Source organism: Carcharodon carcharias, chromosome 13, assembly GCF_017639515.1.
Source record: "Carcharodon carcharias isolate sCarCar2 chromosome 13, sCarCar2.pri, whole genome shotgun sequence".
Taxonomy (NCBI): Eukaryota; Metazoa; Chordata; class Chondrichthyes; order Lamniformes; family Lamnidae; genus Carcharodon; species Carcharodon carcharias.
The window spans coordinates 50,193,252-50,217,791 of record NC_054479.1 but is presented as its reverse complement, the minus strand read 5'-3'; the positions used below and the strand labels follow the sequence as shown (position 1 = coordinate 50,217,791).

At 42.0% G+C, this 24,540-nt stretch overlaps 1 protein-coding gene across 5 annotated transcripts in view; it reads right to left on the bottom strand.

Annotated features, from left to right (window-relative positions):
* Positions 1-24,540, bottom strand: part of sppl3 (signal peptide peptidase 3) — a 202,544-nt gene that overhangs the window by 62,936 nt on the left and 115,068 nt on the right. For all 5 annotated transcript variants that reach the window (XM_041202893.1, XM_041202896.1, XM_041202892.1 and 2 more), the window contains exons 4-5: positions 23,052-23,171; positions 7,509-7,587 (exon numbers count right to left, since the gene is read on the bottom strand). In XM_041202893.1, the coding sequence (XP_041058827.1) occupies positions 7,509-7,587; positions 23,052-23,171 (199 nt within the window). The remainder of the gene's footprint in view (positions 1-7,508; positions 7,588-23,051; positions 23,172-24,540) is intronic.

The following is a 24,540-nucleotide window of genomic DNA, read 5'->3' as shown; positions in this document are numbered from 1 at the left end:
AATCTCTCCGCTGGTTCAGTTAAGGTCACTTAAGGTGCAATCATTCCTTTAAAACTGTTGGTGGTGCTGTCCGTAGGGTCAATACAATACAATGCGTGCAGCATGGGTTTGGATAACCTCTCCGGACAAACATCAGAAAATGTTATTCTGTTTATCCATCTACCACCCCAACATTCCCACCTTGGTAAATGTTATCTAGAACTTAAAGCAGCAGAAAATGCATATTAAATGTATTAAAATACCGAAGTCGTAATTACGTTTGAAGTTGACAGACTGCAATCGGGACTAACCATTACTAAAGTCTCACATAATACACAAGCGTATTCCATAATTGGCCAGATTAGCACTGGAACACTAGGTTTATCAGCACCCAGATAAGGCCATTGAGAACAGTTAACAGGTTGCAAACATTTCATTGTAGCGCTGCTTCAAAATATATTTGTAAAATGATTTGCTATGATAATAAAAATGGAATCTGTGTGTAATTCGACTGATCTACTTACAAAGGGAGGATCTGAAAATGGCTTTAGTTGATATTTGTGCTGCTTGATGTAACTTAAAAGAAAGAACCTGCACATCTACAAAATATCAAGTCTGTCAGGATGTCTCAAAGCAGTTCACATTGGGTGAATGACCTGAAGCAAAATACTGTTCTGGGAACAGTAGGGAGTATGCGACAACACACATAATCAAAAAGAGATCCACACTGAAACCCCAGTATGTGGTGAATTAATTGATCCCTGTCTGAATAGCAGAAAAATGCTACAATAAGCCCACACTTGGGACAGGAGTAATGGGACAAGAGGAAAAATAACCAGCAACACAATTATTGGCAAGTCTGCCAATAATTTCTGCTGGATCTACTGAATCATAACAGGATCAACCTTGCTGAAATGCTTCCCATGGTGGAATTGCGAGCTGACACTTAGGATCAGACTTTCTGGAGTTGGGCTGACCCAGGAGGGCTTTAAAAATGGTGAGTAGGACCCAATTCAGGGATTCCAAGTCCATTCCCAGCCCCAGCAAAAGTGTAGATAGCAAGACTGCACCCTGCACTCCTGACCTGGCCGGTTCTACTGTAGAGTAGGCAGCTCAAACCCTCCAGCAATTTTCATGGAGTTGGGCCATCTTTGAGGATGCATGGTTCAAGGCTCCTCAGAACAATTATCAACCATAGTCTAGACTTGGGAATCTCTTGAATGGCATGTTAAAAAGTTCTTAACCATACTCCCTTTGTCCACCATACCCATCCCATGGTCCTCTGCATTCTCCATGCCTACTCACCCAATATACACTATAGAACCAATGAGCCAAATAATGAAAATGGAGGGTCTTGAAATGCATTTTGAAAGCTCATTCAAAAATCTGCTTTGAAAAAAAAAGCTGCTCTTACAACTGTATAAAACTGTCAATCAGATAGAGCCATTATAATACCAATAACAGAAGCTTTACCCCACTTCTTACCTCAACCTGGTGTAAATAATCACAGAGACATTAAAAGAAATAGTTCAAAGAAAGAATAACTTATTATCACCTCAAAGATGTCAACCAAAGTAAATACTGCACTTCCACCTGTGAAAACAGTCCCCAGTTGAGCTGGTCCATCAGTGAGTCTTGGAGTTCAGCCAAGGATTCATAATCAGGCCATCTGTGAGCTGTATCACCATTTGTTTCTCCAGAATGCCTTATTATGAATGCTTGGCCGAGTGTTTAGATTAATTGATTGACATCGTTAAGGTTATAAGAAGTTATGCTTTCTTTGAACTGTTCTTTCAATGCCTGTATGTTTCTTTGGACATGATTAAGAAGTGTGAAGTGAGATGAAGCTTCTGTTATTGATACTATGGACTTGTTTGAAACTTTCATAGGGCTGTAAGAGCAGTAGTTGTTATCAAAGCAGATATTTTGAATGGGTATTTTTTTTTAAGAACAGCCATTGTCATTATATGGCTCATTGGTTCTATAGTGCATACAGGGTGAGTAGGCATGGAGGATGCATGGGACCATGGAAGCAGCAGAGTGGCGTGGGGGGCATAGGGATGGCATGTGGAGGTGCGAGGGGTGAGGGCTAGAGCCTTTAAAGCCTAATAGCATTTAATACATCTGGGATGACACCCCAGAGAACCAAGCAGGCTTTCTGATCAGCCTATCTCCGCACTTCCCCTGTGGCTGCATTTGGTCTGCTTCCGGGGTCAGCAAGCCAGTCTCCATCCTGTCCCTCCCTCCCTGGAGGGAAAATAATATGTGCAGGCAACATTTCTATGGAGATGTCTGCTAAATCAAGAAATTTCCTGACTTGAGCTTTCCTCGATGGCAAAAACTTGTTCTCAAAACTCAAGGATAAAGAATGGCAATTTATCAGAGACGCTGGAGATTGAGCACCACCCACTGAAGCACATCTCGGCATAAGTCAAAACCTTAATGACAGAAGAAAACAAAATCAAGGGGGCGGGGGCAGGGGAGATTAAAGAGAGATTTTCCAATGGCAGTCAGTGAGGCACTGACTGCCATTGCAATTCAGTTCACAAAGTTCAGTTTGATTCGTGGTCCGTTTTTAGTTGGTAAACTAACCTCTGTGCCCTTGGGCTTGTTCCAAAATCAAATTTTAAAAAACATTAATCATTGTCAGTGATCAATTTTTTTAATATCTCAAACCAGATGGGGAAGACAATCAAATACTAACTGGAAAGTCTTAATTTCTCCCAACTACTAACAACTTTCTCTTCTACAATATGAACCAATAATATGCAGGATCACCACAAAAGCAAAATACCATAGATACAGGAAATCTGCAATAAAAACAGAAAATGCTGGAATACACAGCAGATCTGGCAGCATCTGTGGAGAAAGGTCACAGACATGAAACGTTAATTCTGTTTCTATATCCACAGATGCTGCCAGATTGGAGTACTCCCAGTATTTTCTGATTTTATTATAGGCAGGGCAACTGCTGGGTAGTTAGCAATTAAGTCTAATTTTTTTAAATATGAGAGTCTATGAGTTTTGCTAGTGTTTTGGGAGCTGTATTCCATGATTACATTAGTTTATAATTAGACCTACTGATTTACTCGAACTGCATAGGCCAAATTTATTTTTATTATATGAACTGAAGAAATCCTTACTGGTGCTTAATTAGTGGGGTAGGGTAGCATGTTCCATGATTGTTTGTGCGTGAAAATCACTAATTATTGGCCTCAATAGTTTGAGAATTATGCAGCATTACAAGTTAATGCAACACAATATAATTTAGATAACATGTATCAGCAGAGTATTATATGATGTATGTGGTAGTAAAAATCTACCATCCCCGTACAGAATGACAGTAAAGGCTTACTGGGTAACATATTTCTGATTATAATTCCAGTGATCTAAAGAGGGATTTAATTTGGTTCTCAAATTTTCTAAGAAAGGGCTACCCACTGTCTGCAGAGCTTACAATTCCCTTCTTTGTCACTTTTCTCTCAAGTTTCTCTTCCCCCTTCTACTTGATTTGCTCTCCTGCCTCATCACTTTTTTCCCCAGTTTTCCTTTTTTGCTCCCTTTTCTGATTCATGTTTTTATTGATGCTCTATTTATGCTACACAACACTCACTACATTTTCTGAGTATCTGTGCTGCCCCATGTGCAGACGATGGTGCTCAGGAGGGAAAGGTTGAAGAAGTCCAAAGGCTGGAGCATCAGAAGAGGTGAAAATAAGCAATAGAGCTTGCACACAGACAAGTGAAAGTCTTTCATCACAAAAGCTTCGTCAGGTCACAAGCCTATAATTACTGCTTAGATAAAGAAACAGAATTTTGCAATATAAACATAGGGCGCGGGGTCTTTAATGTGCTCCTTGTGAGGTCCCTTGTGGAAATAGAACCCACCATACCCACAAACACCATTTCCCCACTGTACTACTAAAGGCAGCAGAGTTGTGCAATATATGCGTAAATACAAATCGTTTAAGAGCCAGACTGCCAACTTCATGTTGTTATGGTATCAGTCAATGATACTAATACTGTACTAACCATTTTTCTTTTTCAAAACAACTATGCTTTTAAGCACCAAAATTATTTCAATAAGTCGTCAGGATTTTTCCAAATTAAGGAATGTTCTATCCAAAACATATTTTGGTGCTCAGTAGGGAAAGACTGAAGTTCACCTTTGTGCATAAATATTTTTTTTAAAAGTGTCATTACACAACACCTTTCACAACCTCAGTATGTTCCAAAGCTCTTCACAAGTTCTTATGTAATCACAGTTATAGGCAAACACAGCAGTCAACTTGTTTAGAGGAAGTTCCAACAAAAAGTAATGAGATTGAAGTAGCTAGGGTGCAACGAAAGGGAGAGTGGACAGAGATAAGATGGTCTTACTTCCTATATCATTTTTGCACAGATCACATAACCACAACCAAAAAAAATTATTATACAATGAGAAAAGTGAAACTATATCATCTGGTATCAGCCTTGGCTCAGTAGTAGCATTCTCAGCTCAGTCAGAAAGCTGTGAGTTTGCAGAGCTTTAAGCCTTAAATTAGGCTGCCATTTCAGTGCAGTACAAAGCTGCTATCTTTCACTTAAGATGTAAAATTGAGGCCTCATCTGCCCTCTTAAATGCACATTAAAGATTCCATGGTTTTATCTGAATTACAGCAGGGGAGCTCTCTCCAGTTTGCTTTTTTCATTCATTCTTGGGATCTGGCCAGGCCAGCATTTATGGCCTGTCCCTAATTGCCCGTGAGCAGATTTTGAGCTGCCTCCTTGGACCGCTGCAGTCCATGTGGTGTAGGTACATCCACAGTGATGTTAGGGAGGGAGTTCCAGGATTTTGGCCCAGCGACAATGAATGAACAGCAATATATTTCCAAGTTAAGATCATGTGCGGCTTGAAGGAGAACTTCGAGGTGTTCTCATGCATCTGTTGCCCTTGTTTTTCTAGATGGTAGCGGTTGTGGGTTTGGAAGGTGCTGCCTAAGGCGCCTTGGTGAGTTCCTGCAATGCATCTTGTAGATGGTACACACTACTGCCACTGTGTGTTAGTGGCGGAGGGAGTGAATGTTTGCGGATAGGGTGCCAATCAAGTGGGCTGCTTTGTCCTGGATGGTGTCGAGCTTTTCGAGTGTTGTGGGAGATGCACTCATCCAGGTAAGTGGGGAGTATTCCATCACACTCCTGACCTGTACCTTGTAGATGGTGGGCAGGCTTTGGGGAATCAGGTGGTGAGTTATTTGCTGCAGGATTCCTAGTCTTTGACCTGCTGTTGTAGCCACAGTATTGATATGGTCAGTCCAGTTCAGTTTCTGGTCAATGATAACCCCCAGGACGTTGATAGTGGAGAATTCAGTGATGGCAATGGCATTGAATGTCAAGGGGCAATGGTTGGATTCTCTCTTGTTGGAGATGGTCATTGCCTGGCCATGTGTGGCACGAATGTTATTTGCCACTTGTCAGCTCAAGTCTGGATATTGTCCAGGTCTTGCTGCATTTGGACATGGACTGCTTCAGCATCTGAGTCGTTGTGAATGGTGAACATTGTGAAATCAGTGAACATCCCCACTTCAGACCTTATGATGGAGTTAAGGTCATTGATGAAGCAGCTGCAGATGATTGGGCCAAGGACACTGGTCAAACTTTATTCTTAACCAACACTTAAAACTGTTTATTTTACTGCTCTTTATGGGAGCTGGCTGTGCACAATTTGGCTACCACATTCCCTCTATTAAAGCCGTGCTTACACTTCAAAATCCTTTCATTGGCTGTGAAGTGTTTTGGAACTACCTGAGGTTGTGAAAGGTGCTAAATAAATGCAAGTTCTACCTTTCTTTCTTAACCTACTGGCAAATAAAGGGCTTGTGCAATGTCTGAAAGGTTAGTGCAGGTTTTAAATTAACCTCAGGGCTAAAATCTTACAAAAATTTAGACAACTGCATGGAGGTGAAGTAGGTTAACTGGGATGTGGGGGGCAGGGTCTGAAGCCGGGGAGGGGTGGGAGGTGGGGGCGGTTGAGATGATAAAGAGAAGACAGGGGCAGGAGAGAGTACAACACACACTGAATTTAGAGTTTTGTGATTGGTTCCACAATGTCTGCAATGATACTAGACCCAGGACCCTTAGTACTCTAATACTGTAAACTGGTTGCAAACACTCTGGCTAAGGGTGAGCAATACAACAGGGGATCTACTAGTATATAGACATAAGGTTAATAGAGATAAATGCATAGTTACATGAATGCAATCAAGTCAGATATTGGCCAGTCACCTTTTTCTTACACACCTATATGCAGAAGCTGCACCTTTTCTTTGCAAGTGCAATTTCCCCATATATCACGTGGTCACAGGATAAAAGACAATTTTACCACAATTTCTCTGTACCAACAATACATCTACAAGCCAATTCCAACATAAATCCAATAAATACATAAGACAAATTTAGTTCAGTTCACCACCAGCATTCAAATTTGAACAAAATGGCTTCCAAACAATGGCATAATTTATTTTTTGCACCATCCAAACTTTTTTCCTGTGATCAGCAGGATTTGACATGTACAGGTTACCCAATTATATGGCATATACCCAAAAAATACAATTAAACACGAGAGAATAGCAGGGACACGGTCACTCCTTGCTGTGATATTTTGTAGAACTGCTGTTATGCTTAAGAGCACCATGTGATATTATGTATATCATGATGCATCTCAATATATGACATTTATATTTATATAGTTCATAAGCCACACACCCACTCTCAAAAAAGGAATTACAAATTAGTTATCGCAATGGAAAGAAAGAACCTTGGCATCAGTGATGGCACTTTCACCTCCAAGTCAGCAGGCTGTGGATTCACAGAGACCGCAGAATGCAAGGCTGACACTCCAGTGCAGTACTGCGGGAGTGCTGCACTGTTGGAGGTGCTATCTTTCAGATGGGATGATAAACCGAGGCGCCATCTGTCCTATCAAGTGCTCATAAAAGATCTTATTCGAATTAGAGTGGGGGAAGTTCTCATAAGTGTGTTGGCCAATCCTTATCCCTAAACCAACACTAAAACAGATTACTGGCCATTTATTTTCTGTGTTTATGGGAGCTTGCTGCATGCCAATTGGTTACCAGGTTTCCTATATTAGGACAGTGGCTACAATTCTTCGTTGACTGTACAGTGTTTTAGGAGTTCCAGAGGTTGCGAAAGGCGCAATATATATTATATGACAATTCTTTGTTTGCTAACTTACTGGCAAAGATTTTGTGCAGTTGTTGAGTGAAAAGTTAATACAGATTTTAAATTGAATTGAGCGCTGGGATCTTAGCTAAGCTCAGACAACTAACCATTTGGATAATAAGCAGGTTTAATATAGCATGCCTGAAACGAACCTTTGCAGTAGGCTATAAAATGGAATGTGCAAGTAAGCAGAGGGTTTAATTCTTTCCTTTATGGTGAAAAATCAAAAAGACCAGAGTCAACAATTAAAAAGTACATCCATACTCAAAGTTCACTATGAACACAACAGACAGGATTATAAATTCTTACTTGTTCTGAGGTGAGCAGGGTCTTGTTAAATACTGGCACATCGGGAGCAGCAGAAAGGCAAATGCTATTGTTGCGAGAACTGAAAGAAAAAATCTATTGAGTTCCAGCTAATGAGAGCACCTTGTCAACCCCAAAAAATAAACAATTTATAAACTCAAGAGGTCAAACTCTTGATAATCAGTTCAGTTGGCATATTGAATTTATTACAAAAATGCCTTAATTCACTTAAAAGGATTATCTGTGGAGACATAACAGATGATAAAAACAAATAACATTTCCATTAAGATTGAAAGCAGATACTTTTACTTTATCAGATTTACAAAGGCATCTTCTACAATTGAAAGTGGACTACTATTGGAGATGATCATGTCCATGCTCATTCAATTGTAGAAAATGTTTGGCACATGACAGAAATTAAATCATGATTAGACTATTAAATTGTAGACAAATTATTGCTCATAACATTTAATAATTACAGTAAAACCATAACACCACATAGCACATAACTAAAAAATTGATGCACTCAAGTTACGCAAGAGATCATTATTCAAAATTTCTTTCAGCAAATATTAAGACTATTAATTATTCAAGGACAAATTTTACTGATAATCTGACTTTAATCTATTGAATGATTTAACACTGACTCAGTTACGTGCAGCTAGAAAAATATTTTTCATAACTGTATATTCAGGGCTTAGGAACTGTCACGATTATAGTGCAGGAAGATTTCACCAGAAGGAAGCCAAATGCAATGAATAAAACAACGTGGCCTACAGCACCTCTTTTATCCCTCTCCCCAATTACATAGGAACATACGAATTAAGAAGAGTAGGCCAATCAGCCCCTTGAGCCTCCTCTGCCGTTCAGTAAAATCATGGCTGATCTGATTGTGGCCTCAGCACCACTTTCCTGCTTACCCCCGATACCCTTTGACTTCCTTGTTAGTCAAGAATCTATCGACCTCTGCCATAAAAATATTCAATGACCCTGTTTCTACCACTCTGTGGGGAAGAGAGTTCTACAGGCTCTACAAATGAAAGGTCATTTGTACAAATGCAGGACATTACCCTCAGAGGAAAAAATTCTCCTTTTCTACGGGTGGACTCATTGTGGAGCAGCCGCGATGCTGAGCAAGTCATGGATAGCACGTTTAGCAAGGTGGTAACACTGCAGGTGAAGATTATACAGGCAGAAAGGGAATGGGTGACCATCAGGAATAGTTAAAGACTCAGGAAGGTAGTGCAGGAGTCCCCTGTGGTCATCCCCCTCTCTAACAGATATACCACTTTGGGTACGGTTGCGGGGGAGGCGGGTGGCCTCTCAGGGGAAAGCAGCAACAGCCAAGTTCATGGCACCGACACCGTGGGTGGCTCTGCTGCTCAGAGGGGTGGGAAGAAAACAAGTGGCAGGGCTATCTCTGCTTTAGTAGAAACTTTAAGATGGTGGCAGTGAAGGGTTCCGGTACTGGGTGTAGGCAGCAGCTCTGGAGCCTGACCTCTGAGGGAAGAGTTCGACTGAGGGAAGACTTGAAGATCCTCTCCAAACAGGCCCTCAACCAAATCAGATCCAGCATGATGAACCCAGAATTGCTTCTACAGTATTCACAGGAATAACTATTCTGGACGAGTCTGTGCCTTGTTGATATTTGATGAACAGTTGAATAGTTAGGGGCACAGACCAGACGCTTCTGTGGCCACAAACGTGAATCAAGGATGGTATGTTGCCTCCCTGGTGCCAGGGTCCAGGATGTCATGGAGCGACTGCAGGACATTCTGGGGAGGGAAGGTAAACAGCCAGTGGTTGTGGTACACATTGGTACCAACGACATAGGTAAACTAAGGGATGAGGACCTGCAAGCTCAGTACAGGAATTAAGGAGATAAATTAAAATGCAGGACCTCAAATGTAGTAATCTCAGGATTACTCCCAGTTCCACGTGCTAGCGAGAGCAGGAATAAGAGGATAGTGCAAATGAACACATGGCTGGAGAGATGGTGTAGCCGGTAGGGATTCAGATTCTTGAGGCACTGGGAACGGTTCTGGGGAAGGTGGGACCCGTACAAACCAGACAGGCTGCACCTAAGCAGAGCTGGGACCAGTGTCCTTGCATGGGCTTCTGCTAGTTCTGTTGGGAGTATTTAAACTAGTGTGGTGGGGAATGGGATCCCAGGAGTAGGATCAGATAGGTCAGATTCAGATCAGAAAAATGGAGGTAGAACATTAGCTAGGGACGTTGTGATATACATGGAGAAGCAAAGTTTAAAAAGTGTCCAGCAAGGGAAATTGACGGGGTTGAACTGTTTATACTTCAATGCAAGGAGTATTACAAACAGGATGAGTTGCCATAATGGAGACCTGGCTAAAGGAGGGACAAAACTGGCAGCTTAATATGCCTGGTTATAGAGTCTTCAGACACGATACAGTAGGAGATAAAAAAGGAGGGGGGGGTAGCACTAATGGTTAAAGAATCAATTCCAGTTGTGAGAAGGGATGATACACTAAATGGGTCAACAAACGAAGCTTTATGGATTGAGCTTAGAAATAAAAAAGGGGCAGTCACACTACTGGGAGTATACTACAGGCCCCCAAATAGTGAAAGGGAGATAAAGAACTAATATGTAGGCAAATTTCTGCTTGTATGAATAAAAGGGCAATAATAATAGGAGACTTCAATTATCCTAATATCAACTGGGATTCAAACAATATAAGGGGCACTGAGGGAGAAAAATTCATGCAGTGTGTCCAGTAAATTTTTTTCAACCAATTAGTGACAAACCCAACGAGAGGAGATGCAATTCTAGACCTAGTCTTGGGGAACGAAGAAGGGCAAGTGGGTGAAGTGACAGTTAGCGACCATATCAGGGACAGTGATCACAATTCAGCTAGATTTAGCATTACCATGGAAAAGGACAGAGATAAGGTAGGAGTAAAACTTACACTGGGGGAAGGCAAATTTTGCAGAAATGAGAAGGGACTTGGCTGAGGTGGACTGGACAGCACTGCTGGAGGATAAAACAGGGGAAAACCAGTGGGAAGTACTAAAAAGCGAGATCCTAATTGAACAAAGTAGGCATGTCCCCTACAAAAATAAGAGTGGTACTGCCAAATCTAGACCCCCCTGGTTGCCTAGAGGAATACAGGGGAAGATCATACAGAAAAAGAAAGTGTACGATAGGCACAAAGAACTAAGCACTGCAGCTAGCCTAGAATATAGGAAGTGCAGGGACGAAGTAAAAAGGAAATAAGGAAATCAAAGAGAGGGCATGAAAAAAGATTAGCAAGTAAAGTTAAAGATAGCCCAAAGATGTTTTACCAATACATTAATGCTAAAAGGTTAGTTAAGGAAAAAGTGGGACCTATCAGAGATGAAGATGGAAACTTGTGTGTAGACGCAGAGGCTGTGGGAAGGGTTTTGAATGAATATTTTGCCTCCGTGTTTACAAAGGAAAGGGAGGATGTAGATATCGTAGTCCAGGAGGAACACTGCGAGATATTGGATGGGATAGTCATAAAGAGAGAGGAAGTACTCGAAGGGTTGAAATCCTTGAAAGTTGATAAGTCACCAGGGCCAGATGGGTTGTTTCCAAGGCTGCTGAAGGAAGTCAGGGAGGAGATAGCAGATGCTCTGAAGATGATTTTCCAATCTTCACTAGATACAGGGGAGGTAACGGAGGACTGGAGAAATGCAAACATAGTTCCATTGTTTAAAAAGGGATCAAAGAAAATGCCAAACAATTATAGGCCAGTTAGTCTTACATTGGTGGTGAGCAAACTAGTAGAATCAATCCTGCGAGATAGGATTAACTGTCATGTGGAAAGGCATGGACTAGTCAGGGATGATCAACATGGATTTGTTAAAGGTAGGTTTTGCATCACAAATTTGATTGAATTCTTTGAGGAAGTGACAAGAAGGGTTGATGAAGGTAGTGCAGTGATTGTTGTGCACATGGATTTTAGCAAGGCATTTGACAAGGTCCCACATGGCAGAGATTGGCCAGAAAAGTAAAAGCCCATGGGGTTCAGGGTAATGTGGCAAACTGGATAAAAGGTTGGCTTTGTAACAGGAAACAAAGGGTAATGGTTGATGGATGGCCCTTGCGAATAGAAAGTTGTCTCAAGTGGTGTTCCACAGGGCTCGGAACCCTTGCTGTTTGTGTTATATATTAATGATTTGGACGTGAACATGGGGGGCACAATTGGGAAATTTGCAGATGACACAAAGATTGGCCGAGTAGTGGATGGTGTAGAGGATAGCCATAATCTCCAAAACGATATAGATGGTTGATGGAGTGGGCAGTAAAGTGGCAGATGGATTTTAACATAGAGAAGTGTGAGGTCATACATTTAAGGAGGTCAAAAAGTTACAGGGATTACACAGTAAATGGGAATATACTAAGAGGGGTAGATGAAGTGAGAGATCTTGACGTACAAGTACACAGGTCCCTGAAGGCAGCAGTTCAAGTAGACAAGGTTGTAAAGAAGGCATATGGAGTGCTCTCCTTCATTGGCAGAGGTACAGAATATAAAAGTAAGGATATAATGTTGGAATTATGTAAAACACTGGTGAGGCCACAGCTAGAGTATTGTGTGCAGTTCTAGTCACCACATTACAGGAAGGACATAATAGCTCTGGAAAGAGTGCAGAGGAGGTTTACAAGAATGTTGCCAGGGTTAGAAAAGTGTAGCTACGAGGAGAGATTGGATAGGTTGGGGTTATTTTCCTGAGAACAAAGAAGGCTGAGAGGTGACTTGATTGAGGTGTACAAAATTATGAGGGGAATAGATAGAGTGGACAGGATAATATTGTTTCCCTTGGTGGAGAATTCTAGAACCAGGGGACATAGATTCAAGATAAGTGGCAGAAGGTGTAGGGGGGACATGAAGAAGAACTTTTTTACGCAGAGGGCAGTGGGTGTCTGGAATTCGCTGCCCAAGTTGGTGGTAGAGGCAGGAACTCTAAACTCTTTTAAAAAGTACCTGGATATGCAGCTTAAGTGCTGTAAGCTACAGGGTTATGGGCCAGGTGCAGGAAGGTGGGATTAGAAAGGGCACCTGGATGTCCTCGGGCTGGCACGGACAAGATGGGTCTCCTTCTGTGCTGTAATTTTTCTATGGTTCTATCACTGCCTTAAGTGGGAGACCCCTTATTTTTAAACTGTCTCCCCTAGTTCTTCCCACAAATCTTCCACTTGTCAAGTCCTCTCAGGATCTTACATGTTTCAAAAGATCGCCTCTCAACTCCAATGGACAAAGGCCCAAGGTACACATGTCGAAGATACCCCTTCATCCCAGGAATCAGTCTAGCGAACCTTTTCTGAACTGCTTCTAATGCAATTATACCCTTTCTTAAATAAGAAGACCAAAACTGTGCATGGTACTCTGGATGTGGTCTCTCCAATGCCCTGTACAACTTAGCAAAACATCCCTACTTTTATATTCCATTTCCCTTGTAATAAATGACAACATTCCATTTGTCTTCTGAATCACTTCCTGTGTCTGCATACCAACGTTTCATGATAGTAATGTAATATAATGTAATTGTAATGCAAGCTTTTTAAACATCAGTATTAGTATTAATATTACCTTAGAAGTTCCAAAAGAAATTCTAGTCCTCCACCCAGTTTGACTTACCAAAGTGTGGTATCAGGAAGTGGTGAAAAAATTGCTGTATTATTAAAGCATTTTCAGTATTATTTATGATATTCCGATACTAACTACACTGGCCAAGCTCTCAGCTTTGAGTTCTAAGACTTATTTATTTAAAGAAGAGCTACAGTGGCCATAAACACTAAATACTCAGTATTAGTAAAAATCCACTTTTCAAGGGTTCACATCAGTAATTTCCAACATTTCTGTCAGCAGCTTTTCTTAGCACTTGAAAATGTCATGTTGTATTTTCAGAGCACCTTTCAGTAATTTTTCAGTTCCTTAATGAAACTGAAGAAACATGATAAAGCATATTTCTAATCGGGGAGAGAGAGATGAGAAACTGAAAGTCAACCACAGTCAGAGGTTTCTGATATCAGTCAAGTCTACACTCCATTTGATTAAACTCAGGAATCTTTGGTAATGCACTATTGCAAGAGTTGGTCACGGCAATAGACTTACTGGTTTCCTTAACATTAATAAAATGTCCACTCCATCTCTCTCTCTCTCCGCCCCCCACACACACACCTTAAACCAGCTTATATTTCAACTCTTTCTTGGACTCGAACTCAAGTTCTGTTGAAGGGTCATGAGGACTCGAAACGTCAACTCTTTTCTTCTCCGCCGATGCTGCCAGACCTGCTGAGTTTTTCCAGGTAATTCTGTTTTTGTTTTTGTTTTGGATTTCCAGCATCCACAGTTTTTTTGTTTTTATCAATAAAATGTCACTGTGCAAATTTAGATTTAACTGTGTGGCAATTTAAGGTGGGGGAGGCAGAAGAGAGAGAGGAAGAGACAGAGGGAAAGGGGGTTTTTAAAGCATTTTGTATAACTAGGTTGTAGGCAGGACTTATGCAACTAAAACAAATTAAAGTGACAGAGCTAAGGGCAGATATTGCAACATTAACTGAGAGGGAAGTCTAGAATTCGGAGAGAGTAGGAATTCAATGCAGTGTGGTGGGGTGGTGGTGGTTGGGGTTGGGGGGGGGGCGTTTGCTTTCTTTTTTACCTTTAGCACAGGTGTTGTTTATTTAAGCTTGGGGCAGAAGTATGAAGTTATTCACCTTGGGCCTAAAAGGACAGATCAGAGTACTTTCTGCATGGTTGAAAAGATAAAAACATCAGAGATTGAAAGAGGGGTAACATAATTGTAATATTACTGGGCTATTCATCCTGAGGCCTAGACTAATGCTCTGGAGAGAGAAGTCCAAATCCCATCATGGCAGCGGGTGGAATTTAAATTTAAATAATTAATAACTGCACAAGAAAAGCTAGTCTCAGTAATGATGGCCACGAAACCCTTGGATTGTCAAAAACACATCAGATTCACTAATGCCCTTGAGGGAAAGAAACTGGCCGTCCTTGCCCAGTCTGGCCTACATGTATACCCAAACCCACAGCAATGTGGTTGACTCTTAACTGCCCTCTGAGATGGCCTTGTTCATATGAACAAGGAGCAGGAGTAGGCCAATCAGCCCCTTAAGCCTGCTTTGTCATTTAATAAGATCATGGCCGATCTGATAATAAGGGTATGGGGAGAAAGCAGGAGCAGGCTATTGAGTTGGATGATCAGCCATGATCAAAGGGCTGAATGGTCTACTCCTGCTCCTAGTTTCTATGTTTCTAGCTTCAAACCTGTATCCCACCTACCCCCGATAACCTATCACCCCTATGCTTATCAAGTATCTATCCAGCTCTACCTTAAAAATATTCAAAAATTCTGCTTCCACTGCCTTTAAAGGAAGAGAGCTCCAAAGACTCATGACCTTTTGAGAGAAATTTTTTTGCCTCATCTCTTTTAAATGGGTGACACCCTATTTTTGAACAAGACCCTTAGTTCTAGATTCATCCATGAGGAAACATGCTCTCCACATCCACCTTGTCAAGACCCCTCAGGATCTTCTATGTTTTAATCAAGTCGTCTCTTACTCTTCTAAACTCCAGTGGATTCAAGCTCAGTCTGTCCAGCCTTTCTCATGAGACAACTCACCCGTTCCAGATATTAGTCTGGTAAACATTCTCTGAACTGCTTCCAACACACTTGCATCCTTCCTTAAATAAGGTGCCCAATACTGTACACAGTACTCCAAATGTGGTCTCACTTGTGCCCTGTATAGCTGAAGCATAACTTCCCTACTTGCGTTCAATTCCCCTTGCAATAAATGATAACATTCTATTAGCTTTCCTAATTACTTGCTGTACTAGCCTTTTGTGATTCATGCATTAGGACACCCAAATCCTTCTGCACCTTTTCATTGAGAACTGTCGGCACGACATTAATCGTCTCAATTTCTCTGCTCCTCTCACCCATTCTAATCTGTCTCTCTCTGAACTTACAGCACTCCGTTCTCTCAGGTCCAACCCTAACATTGTCAACAAACCCACTGACAAGGGTGGTGCTGTTATTGTCTGGCGCGCTGACCTCTACCTCACGGAGGCTGAGCGTCAATTGCTGACACTTCCTCCTACCTCTCCCTGGACCATGACCCCACCACTGAACATCAAGCCATTGTTTCCAGGACTGTCACTGACCTCATCTCCTCTGGAGATCTTCCTTCCACAGCTTCCAACCTGATAGTCGCCCAACCTCAGACGGCCCGCTTCTACCTCCTACCCAAAATCCACAAACAGGACAGTCCCGGCACCGATTGTGTCATCCTGTTCCTGCCCCACGGAACTCATTTCTCGCTATCTCGACTCCCTTCACTCTCCCCCTGTCCAGTCCATTCCTTCCTACACCTGTGATTCCTCTGACACCTTACGTCACTTCAACAATTTTCAGTTCCCTGGCCCCAACCGCCTCCTCTTCACCATGGACGTCCAATCCCTCTACACCTCCATCCCCCACCGGGATGGTCTGAGGGCTCTCTGCTTCTTCCTCGAACAGAGGCCCGAACAATCCCCATCCACCACTACTCTCCTCCGTCTGGCTGAACTTGTTCTCACACTGAACAATTTCTCCTTTAACTCCTCTCACTTCCTCCAAATAAAAGGTGTGGCTATGGATACCTGCATGGGCCCCAGCTATGCCTATCTCTTTATGGAGTTTGTGGAACATTCCTTGTTCCAGTCCTACTCCGGCCCCCTTCCACAACTCTTTCTCCGGTACATCGATGATTACTTCGGTGCTGCTTCATGCTCTCGTCGGGACTTGGAAAAATTTATTAATTTTGCTTCCAATCTCCACCCCTCCATCATTTTCACGTGGTCCATCTCTGACACTTCCCTTCCCTTCCTTGACCTCTCTGTCTCAATTTCTGGTGATAGACTGTCCACCAATATCCATTACAAGGCTACCGACTCCCATAGCTACCTCGACTACAGCTCCTCACACCCTGCTTCCTGTAAGGATTCCAACCCATTCTCTCAGTTCCTTCGCCTCCGTCGCATCTGTTCTGATGATGCTACCTTCAAAAACAGTTCCTCTGACATGTCCTCCTTCTTCCTTAACTGAGGTTTTCCACCCACGGTAGTTGACAGGGCCGTCAACCGTGTCTGGCCCACCTCCTGCGCAACCGCCCTCATTCCTTCTCCTCCCTCCCAGAAACATGATAGGGTCCCCCTTGTCCTCACTAATCACCCCACCAGCCTCCGCATTCAAAGGATCATCCTCTGCCATTTCCGCCAACTCCAGTATGATGCCACCGCCAAACACATCTTCCCTTCACCCCCTCTGGCGGCATTCCGTAGGGATCGTTCCCTCCGTGACACCCTGGTCCACTCCTCCATCACCCCCCTCCTACGGCACCTCCCCATGCAAATGCGAAATATGCAACACCTGCCCCTTCACTTCCTCTCTCCTTACCGTCCAAGGGCCCAAACACTCCTTTCAAGTGAAGCAGCATTTCACTTGCATTTCCCCCAACTTAGTCTACTGCATTCGTTGCTCCCAATGCGGTTTCCTCTACATTGGAGAGACCAAACGCAGATTGGGTGACCGCTTTGCAGAACACCTTTAGTCTGTCCACAAGCCTTACCCAGACCTCCCTGTCGCTTGCCATTTTAACACTCCACCCTGCTCTCTTGCCCACATGTCTGCCCTTGGCTTGCTGCATTGTTCCAGTGAAGCTCACGCAAACTGGAGGAACAGCACCTCATCTTCCGTCTAGGCATTTACAGCCTTCCGGACTGAATATCGAGTTCAACAATTTTAGATCTTGAACTCCCTCCTCCATCCCCACCCCCTTTCTGTTTCGTCCCCCTCCTTTTTGTTTTTTCCAATAATTTATATAGATTTTTCTTTTCCCACCTTTTTCCATTATTTTTAAATGTATTCCACCCATGGTTTATTTCACCCCACCCCCACTACAGCTACCTTGCTTGTCCTGATCTCCACTCTTAATTACCACATTCTTTTAGATATCACCGCCTTCAACACCTCTTTGTTCTTTTGTCTGTGACATCTTTTAGTTATCTCCTCACTAATATCTGTGGGCTTGTGCCAAAATTGGGACAGCTGTCCCACAGACTAGTCAAGCAAGAGCCTGACATAGTCATACTCACTGTATTGTGCCTTACAATGTCCCAGACGTCATCACCATCATTCCTGGGTAAGTCCTTGTCCCATCGACAGGACTGAAGTCTAAGGGCATCTGGTCAAACATGAACAAGAAAACCTCCTACTGATTGCCACCTACTGCCCGCCTCAGATGATGAACTAGAGCACATAATGCACTCGGGTGGGGGTGGGGGATGGGGGGCATCAATGTCTACCCAAGAGTGGCTTGGTAGCACCACTATTCTACCAGCTGGCTGAGCCCCAAAGGTCGTATCTGCTAAATTGGCTCTGCAGCAGATGGTGAGAACACCTATGATAAAAACTTACTTGACCACACCCTCACCAATCTACCTGCTATAGATACATCTTCTATGATGCTATTGACATGAGTGACCACTGCACAGTCCTTGTGAAACAAAAAGTCCTGTCTTCACAGCAAGGTCACATGCCATTGTATTGTGTAGCACTATCACAATACTAAATGGGATAGATTCAGAGACGATCCAGCAGCTCAAAACTGGACATCAGTGAGACACTGGCTGTGGGCCATCAGCAGCAGTAGAATTGTATTCAATCACAATCTGCAAACACATGGACAGCAAGTCCCTCACTCTACCATTAACCATGGTTCAATCAGGGTTGCAGGACAACACCAGGCACACCTAAAAATTAGGTGTTAACCTGGTGAAGCTACAACACAGGACTATGTGCATGCTAATCAGCAGAAGCATCATGTGATAGATAGAGCAAAGTAATCCCACAACAACTGGATCAGAAAAAAGCTCTGCAGTCTTGCCACAACCAGTTTGAATGGTGGTGGACAATTAAACAACTAACTGGAGAAGGTAGTTCATCAAATATCCCCGTCCTCAATTATTGGCAGTACAGGAGAAGAGGGATGAAGTGGTGAAGGGAATCAAAACTCTGAAAATAGTGATAGGGAAACCTCTTACTGCCTTTGCAGAATGCACATCTGGCAAGTGTTAAGTTGTTCTAGGCTGAAGTGTTCTCACTGGCAGTTCAAAGTAAGTTCCATACCATGACGTTTCTCCTAGGTCAAACGGCCCCAGCTGAAACAAGTCCGAATCAGATGATCCCTGATGTTGATGGCATCCTGATGAGACCTTCAAGCCCTGTAGCGAGCCCAACCACTTACTTTTGCAGCCAACTGTGCTCTGAATCCTCCTCCTTCTCCACCAAGTCCACACGTCCTGCTCATCCTCTTCCTCCAATGACCTGTGTCCATCCAGTGCTTCAAAGTCTCCAAGATCCACACCCCTCTAGAGAGCCATGTTATGGGAAACAGCAGCAGACCACCACCACGCTTGAAACCCTTGCAGGATTGTGCTGCAGGGTGCCACCTGACCAGTCTGGGTGCAGAGCTGCATCTTCAGAAGTCAGATGGATTGCTTAAAGGTTGTCCTGGTGAACAACTGGCTGTGATTGTAGTAACTCTGTGCCTCTGTCTCAGGGTCATGTAAAGGGTTGAGTAGTGATCTCTTCAAGAGGCTGGACTTCAAAATTCAGCCCTAAAAGGCTGTCAAAATGCAAAATGGGACATCTGAAACATCATGTCTGTGACAAACAGGAAGGGCTGTTTGCTCATCAATTCCCAAATATTCTCTTTGATTTGGGGGCAGGAGAAGAAGGAAGAAGGCATGGCCAAGGTGGTGATATATACAACAGCATTTGCCAGAATGACATATAATTTCTGGTTGTTGTCATGTGCTAAGAATTCTAATAGGGATAAAGAAGACTCCAGAAGTTAAATACAACTATTACAAGCCATTAGCCCAATGCTGACTGAAGCATGAAGATTGTTACCATTATTTTTGCTCAACTTCAAATAAATTACTCGAAATTCGAAGGGGAAAATATATTGCAACTTGATAATTTTTTAGTGCTGAACTGTTTTAGCAATGAGACTGAATAAGCATTCTGAATTCATTGAAGTTCAAAAGGTGTATAAGGTTCATTCACTTACGTTACAGAAATATTTTAACCCAAAACGGACATCACATGATAAATTGCTAACAAAGATTGAGAAAGTTCACCCAATTCATTTAAAGAAACTGAAAACAAAAACTAAAGTATCCCTTACAGCACTGTTTAACCAGTAACATACAAAGCTGAACATTTGAAAAGTCTAATTAGCTTCTTGTAGACCTTTTCTAGTTGCTCCATTAAAAATACCATATGGTTTAATGTTTTGTCTGTATTAAAAAGCTTGGGACATTCTTCTATTCAAAAGACAATATATTCAAGGGTATTTTGACATTTTGGAAAGATAGAAAGAAAGGGAAAGGAGATCAGGTAGCTCTGTTAATAAAGGATGAGATCAGTACTGTATAGAGAAACAATCTAGGCTTCGAAAATTAAGATGTAGAATCAGCTTGGGTAGAGATAAGAATTGGCTAATCTCTTAGACTTAGATAAAGGCAATTATGAAGACAGAGTTGGCTACAGTGGACTTGGAAAATAGGTTAAAAGGTAAGACAGTAGGTAAGCAGACTGTACAAGAAGGATGCACCATCCGTGGATAACTAAGGAAGTTAAGAATGCTATCAAATTAAAAGAAAAGGCACCCAATGCTGTGAAGATTAGTGGTAGGCCAGAAGATTGGGAAACACTTTTGGAAACCAGCAAAGGATGACTAAAAAAATAGAGAAATTAGAATGTGAGAGTAAACTAGCAAAACAATATAACAGACAGTAGGAGCTTCTACTTGTGTTTGAAAAGGAAGAGAGTAGCTCAAGTGAACGTTGGTCCCTTAGAGGATGGGGCTGGACAAATAATAATGGGAATCAAGGAAATGATAGAGACTTTGAACAAGCATTTTGTAAGTCTTCAGGTAGAAGGCACAAAAAGCATCCCAATAATAGTCAAAACTCAAGGGGCAAAAGGGAGGCAGGAACTTCGAACAATCATTATAGTAAGAAAAAGTACCAGAAAACTAATGGGGCTAAAGGTTGACAAGTCCTCTGGACCTGAAAGCCTGCATTCTAAGGTCTTAAAACAAGTGGCTGCGGAGAGAGTGGATGCATTGGTTGTAACCTTCCAATTTACGAAGGTCCCAGTGGATTGGAAAACATTAAATGTATCACCTCTATTCAAGAAAGGAGGGAGACATAAAGCAGGGAGCTTTAGGCCAGTTAACCTAACTCCTGTCATCTGAAAAATATTGGAATCCATTATTAAGGAAGTAGCTGCAGGATATATAGAAAACGAATATAATCAAACAAGGTCTTACAAACAGCAAATTGTCTTTGACAAGTTTTTGAGAGTTCTGGATGTAACAATCAGGAAGGATGAAAGGGAACCAGCATATGTAGTGCATCTGGATTTCCAAAAGGCATTTGATAAAATACTAGTAGGGAAAGAGGATTGGCTAGCTAACAGGAAACAGAGTTGGATAAACAGATTATTTTTAGGTTGGCTGGAGAGCCACAAGGGTCATTGCTGGGGCCTCAACTTTTTACAATCTCTAATAACGACTTTGATGAAGGGACAGAGTGTATTGCAGCTACTGTAGAGAGAGAAACAGAGTTAACGTTTCACGTCCCTTTGACGCTTCTTAAGAGCCGAGGTTCGGAGGAAGACTTGACAGGATAGACACTGAGAAGGCATTTCCTATCATGGGGCTAGAACTAAGGGGCACAGCTTCAAAATAAAGAGTCTCCCATTTAGACGGAGAAGATAAGGAATATCTTTCCTCAGAGGGTCATTAGTCGTGGATATCTCTTCCCCAGCAAGCAGTGGTGGCTAGGTCATAGAATATATTCAAGGCTCCTACTCCTGGGCCAGAATTTTTATCTCGGCAGGCAGGCACACGCCCGGCCCGTCTGAACATGAAATAACGCACAATGATGTTGGCCAAGCGTGCCAACGTCAACGCACCATTGTGTGATAGTTTGGTCGGCGGGTGTGCACCGGAGCTGGCAGCGCTTTTGCCGGCAATTATAAGGCCTATTAAGGCCATTAAGTTATCAACTGATGTTAATTTTTCACTGCCCGTTCAACCTAATGGGCAGGATGAGGTTTCCAAAAGCAAATACAAATAATGTAAAAACTTTATTTTTTAATTAAAAACATGTCCATGCTCATGTGACAGGGTCACATGAGGGGACGTTTTATTACATTTTTCTGCTCTTTATTATTTAAAAAAATATATTCCTGCAACTCTCTGAGGCAGCACCGTGCCTCAGAAAGATTATTCAGCGCTCTCTCCCACACATGCGTGAAGTTCGTGCTAGGCCTACTTGCCCTCCTCCCCCTGCCCCACACAGGCAGCGCTGTGTTGCCGCTCACGTATCACACTGGGCAGGCCTTAAATAGCCTGCCAGTGTGAAATCACGGTGCGCTGTTGATTGCAGGCAGCGGTTGGCTTCCCGACTGCTCCCGCACACCAAGGGCAAAATTCTTCCCGTTATGTTCTTACATAAGTGTAAGCTATTCTTTTTGTTCCTGCGAATGTGTTTTAAGTTGCAAATAACTTTGATAAGCCTGTACAACATGTTATCCACCTCTCAAATTAACATGAAATGTCATGATCTCTTGTAGGCATATTACCACAATCAATAATTTTTGAACTAGGCTACTTGAACATTGCTGAAAAGAGAGAGATGTTGCTGAAGCTTTTCATCTTGCGCTCATTGAGACAAGCAAAATTTCAAACGATCACAACAATTTCTACTACAGGAGAAAAGGGTGCTGCCTGCCTGGCAAGTCAACTCTGAATGGCTGAAAAGTTACCATTGAGAAAGCAACAGGGAACTTTAGGCTCCCGGGTAGTACAAAAAAGGCGCAAGGCTTGAACATCCCTTTTGTTTGCAGAGAACTGGTCCTTATGTATGAATATATGTTGCTTCTAGTAGCATAAATAAGCCATGTTACGAGCTTGACTGATTATCTAACCCTGGACCCTTGTGCATCACATGCTTCACCCCTCTCTTCGCCTCACAACTGGTGGCAATACCTTGAGTCACCTAGGACCTTGGTCTCGCATTCCCTCTGAAAACCCCTCCACTTTTTACACTTTCCGCTCCTCCTTTATGATTTTCCTTAAAACTCATCTCTTTGGCCAAGCCTTTGGTCATCTCTCCTATGATTTCTTACATTGGTTTAGCTTCTATTGTTGATTACGTCTCTAAAGCACTTTGGGATGTTTGCCAATTTTAAAGGCAATAAATGAAATTATTTAGTGGCCCAAAAGCCATGGGGCACTCAAATCACTAACTTTTTGGCAGCAGTTTTACCAGAATCCAACAACTTCTGCAGTTAGTTTAGGATCTTTAACACCAATGACATGCCAAATTTTGTGCAGGTCACAAATATTAAAAAGCTACAAACACAATATTCACAATATTCCTCAAGGTTACACTAAATTACACTAAATCATACCTGCAGTGCATATTGTAAAGACTACTTGAACAGAATCAAAGAAGAAGAACATCACTAAGAGGGACACTGATGCTCCTACTGGAAGAAACAGAGCTTGTGTAGAGTCTATGGTCTGGATACCTAGAAAACAAATTAATTAATAATTAGAGTTTTGCAATAAAACTAGTTTGACAAATTTCACCACATTTTACAGCTGGTAAAAAGTGAAGATTGCCTCAAATTGCTTTTGGCTTACAAGTGCAAGGTCAATACTAAGAAGGGTTCCAACAATACACGTTTGCAGCTCACCCCAGTTCTTCACAGTGTTTAAAGAGATGCTTTTCTATTCCTTTATATTAAGAAAAAGGATGGTTGATGAGGGGAAAGTAACCACACAAAGGCTAGCACAATGAATAACAGTTGTATAGCCTGTTGCAGCAATTCATCCACAATGAAAACTAGAGAACATAAATAGCAAACTATAGCACATTTTGTCATACGAAAATGCAGACACAGGGGATAAAGTATCTTTTATATTAAAAAAAATATAAACATGGGTAATATATGTATAAAAGTTATCCCTAAGTAATTATGAAGCTTAGCATAGGCTTTACAGTCAGATCTTACTGTGCAATACTGCAACAGTGCATTAACACACCAGCACATCTATCACCTTTGCACAAATAAGCCAACAAATCCCTCATACACATTTTATGGGTAAAATGCAAGCTTACAATTTCAGTCAAATTTACTACATACAATTGGAAAGTTTATCATAACTTTGGTATCTTAAATAGAGCTGGAGAGGCCACATGTTCTTGGAAGAGGGAGCATAGACTATGTTAGATCAAGCAAAGGCTGCACTGGCACTGGGGAGAAAAGGAATTAAGTTTGCATAGAAAAATAACTGCTCAAGCACCGAGTTGGAAGGCCATTAGCATCCAAGGAATTATACCTCAGCATGATTCACCGTCAGAGCATGATTGGGTATTTATTTCATTTAATCAAAAGTCCAGAATGTAATGGTTCATATAACTGCAAGTTAATTTCCTGATGCAATTTTATGTATCAACTATAGAAGAGACCGTCAAGGTGCAATCTCATCAGGAGCCCCAGAACCCAGCGACTACTGGCTGAATGAGCTTGGTAGAAGAGCAGGAAGAGTTATTTTCAAGCTAGTTCTCTCAACTTGAAAATGTAAAATTCTACTTGCAAATTTACTTTTTCAGATGATGGAGGTTCTTCAGCCAATTTTATTTCATCCTTCTATTGAACATATCAGGCTACCAACCCCATAAAGTTAAACATATTTAAAGCAATTGATCTGCTGCAAAAGAAATTCTTACTACTTGATCATATCACAAAATTTTGCTTTTCAGTAAGGACAGTTAGGCACAAAATAAATGACTGCTAACGTCTGCAACACTACTTACTGTGGTGAAAAACACAGCCCTCTATGATATGACAGGTGAAAATTGATCCATAATATTTAGCCACCGGTATATAAAAA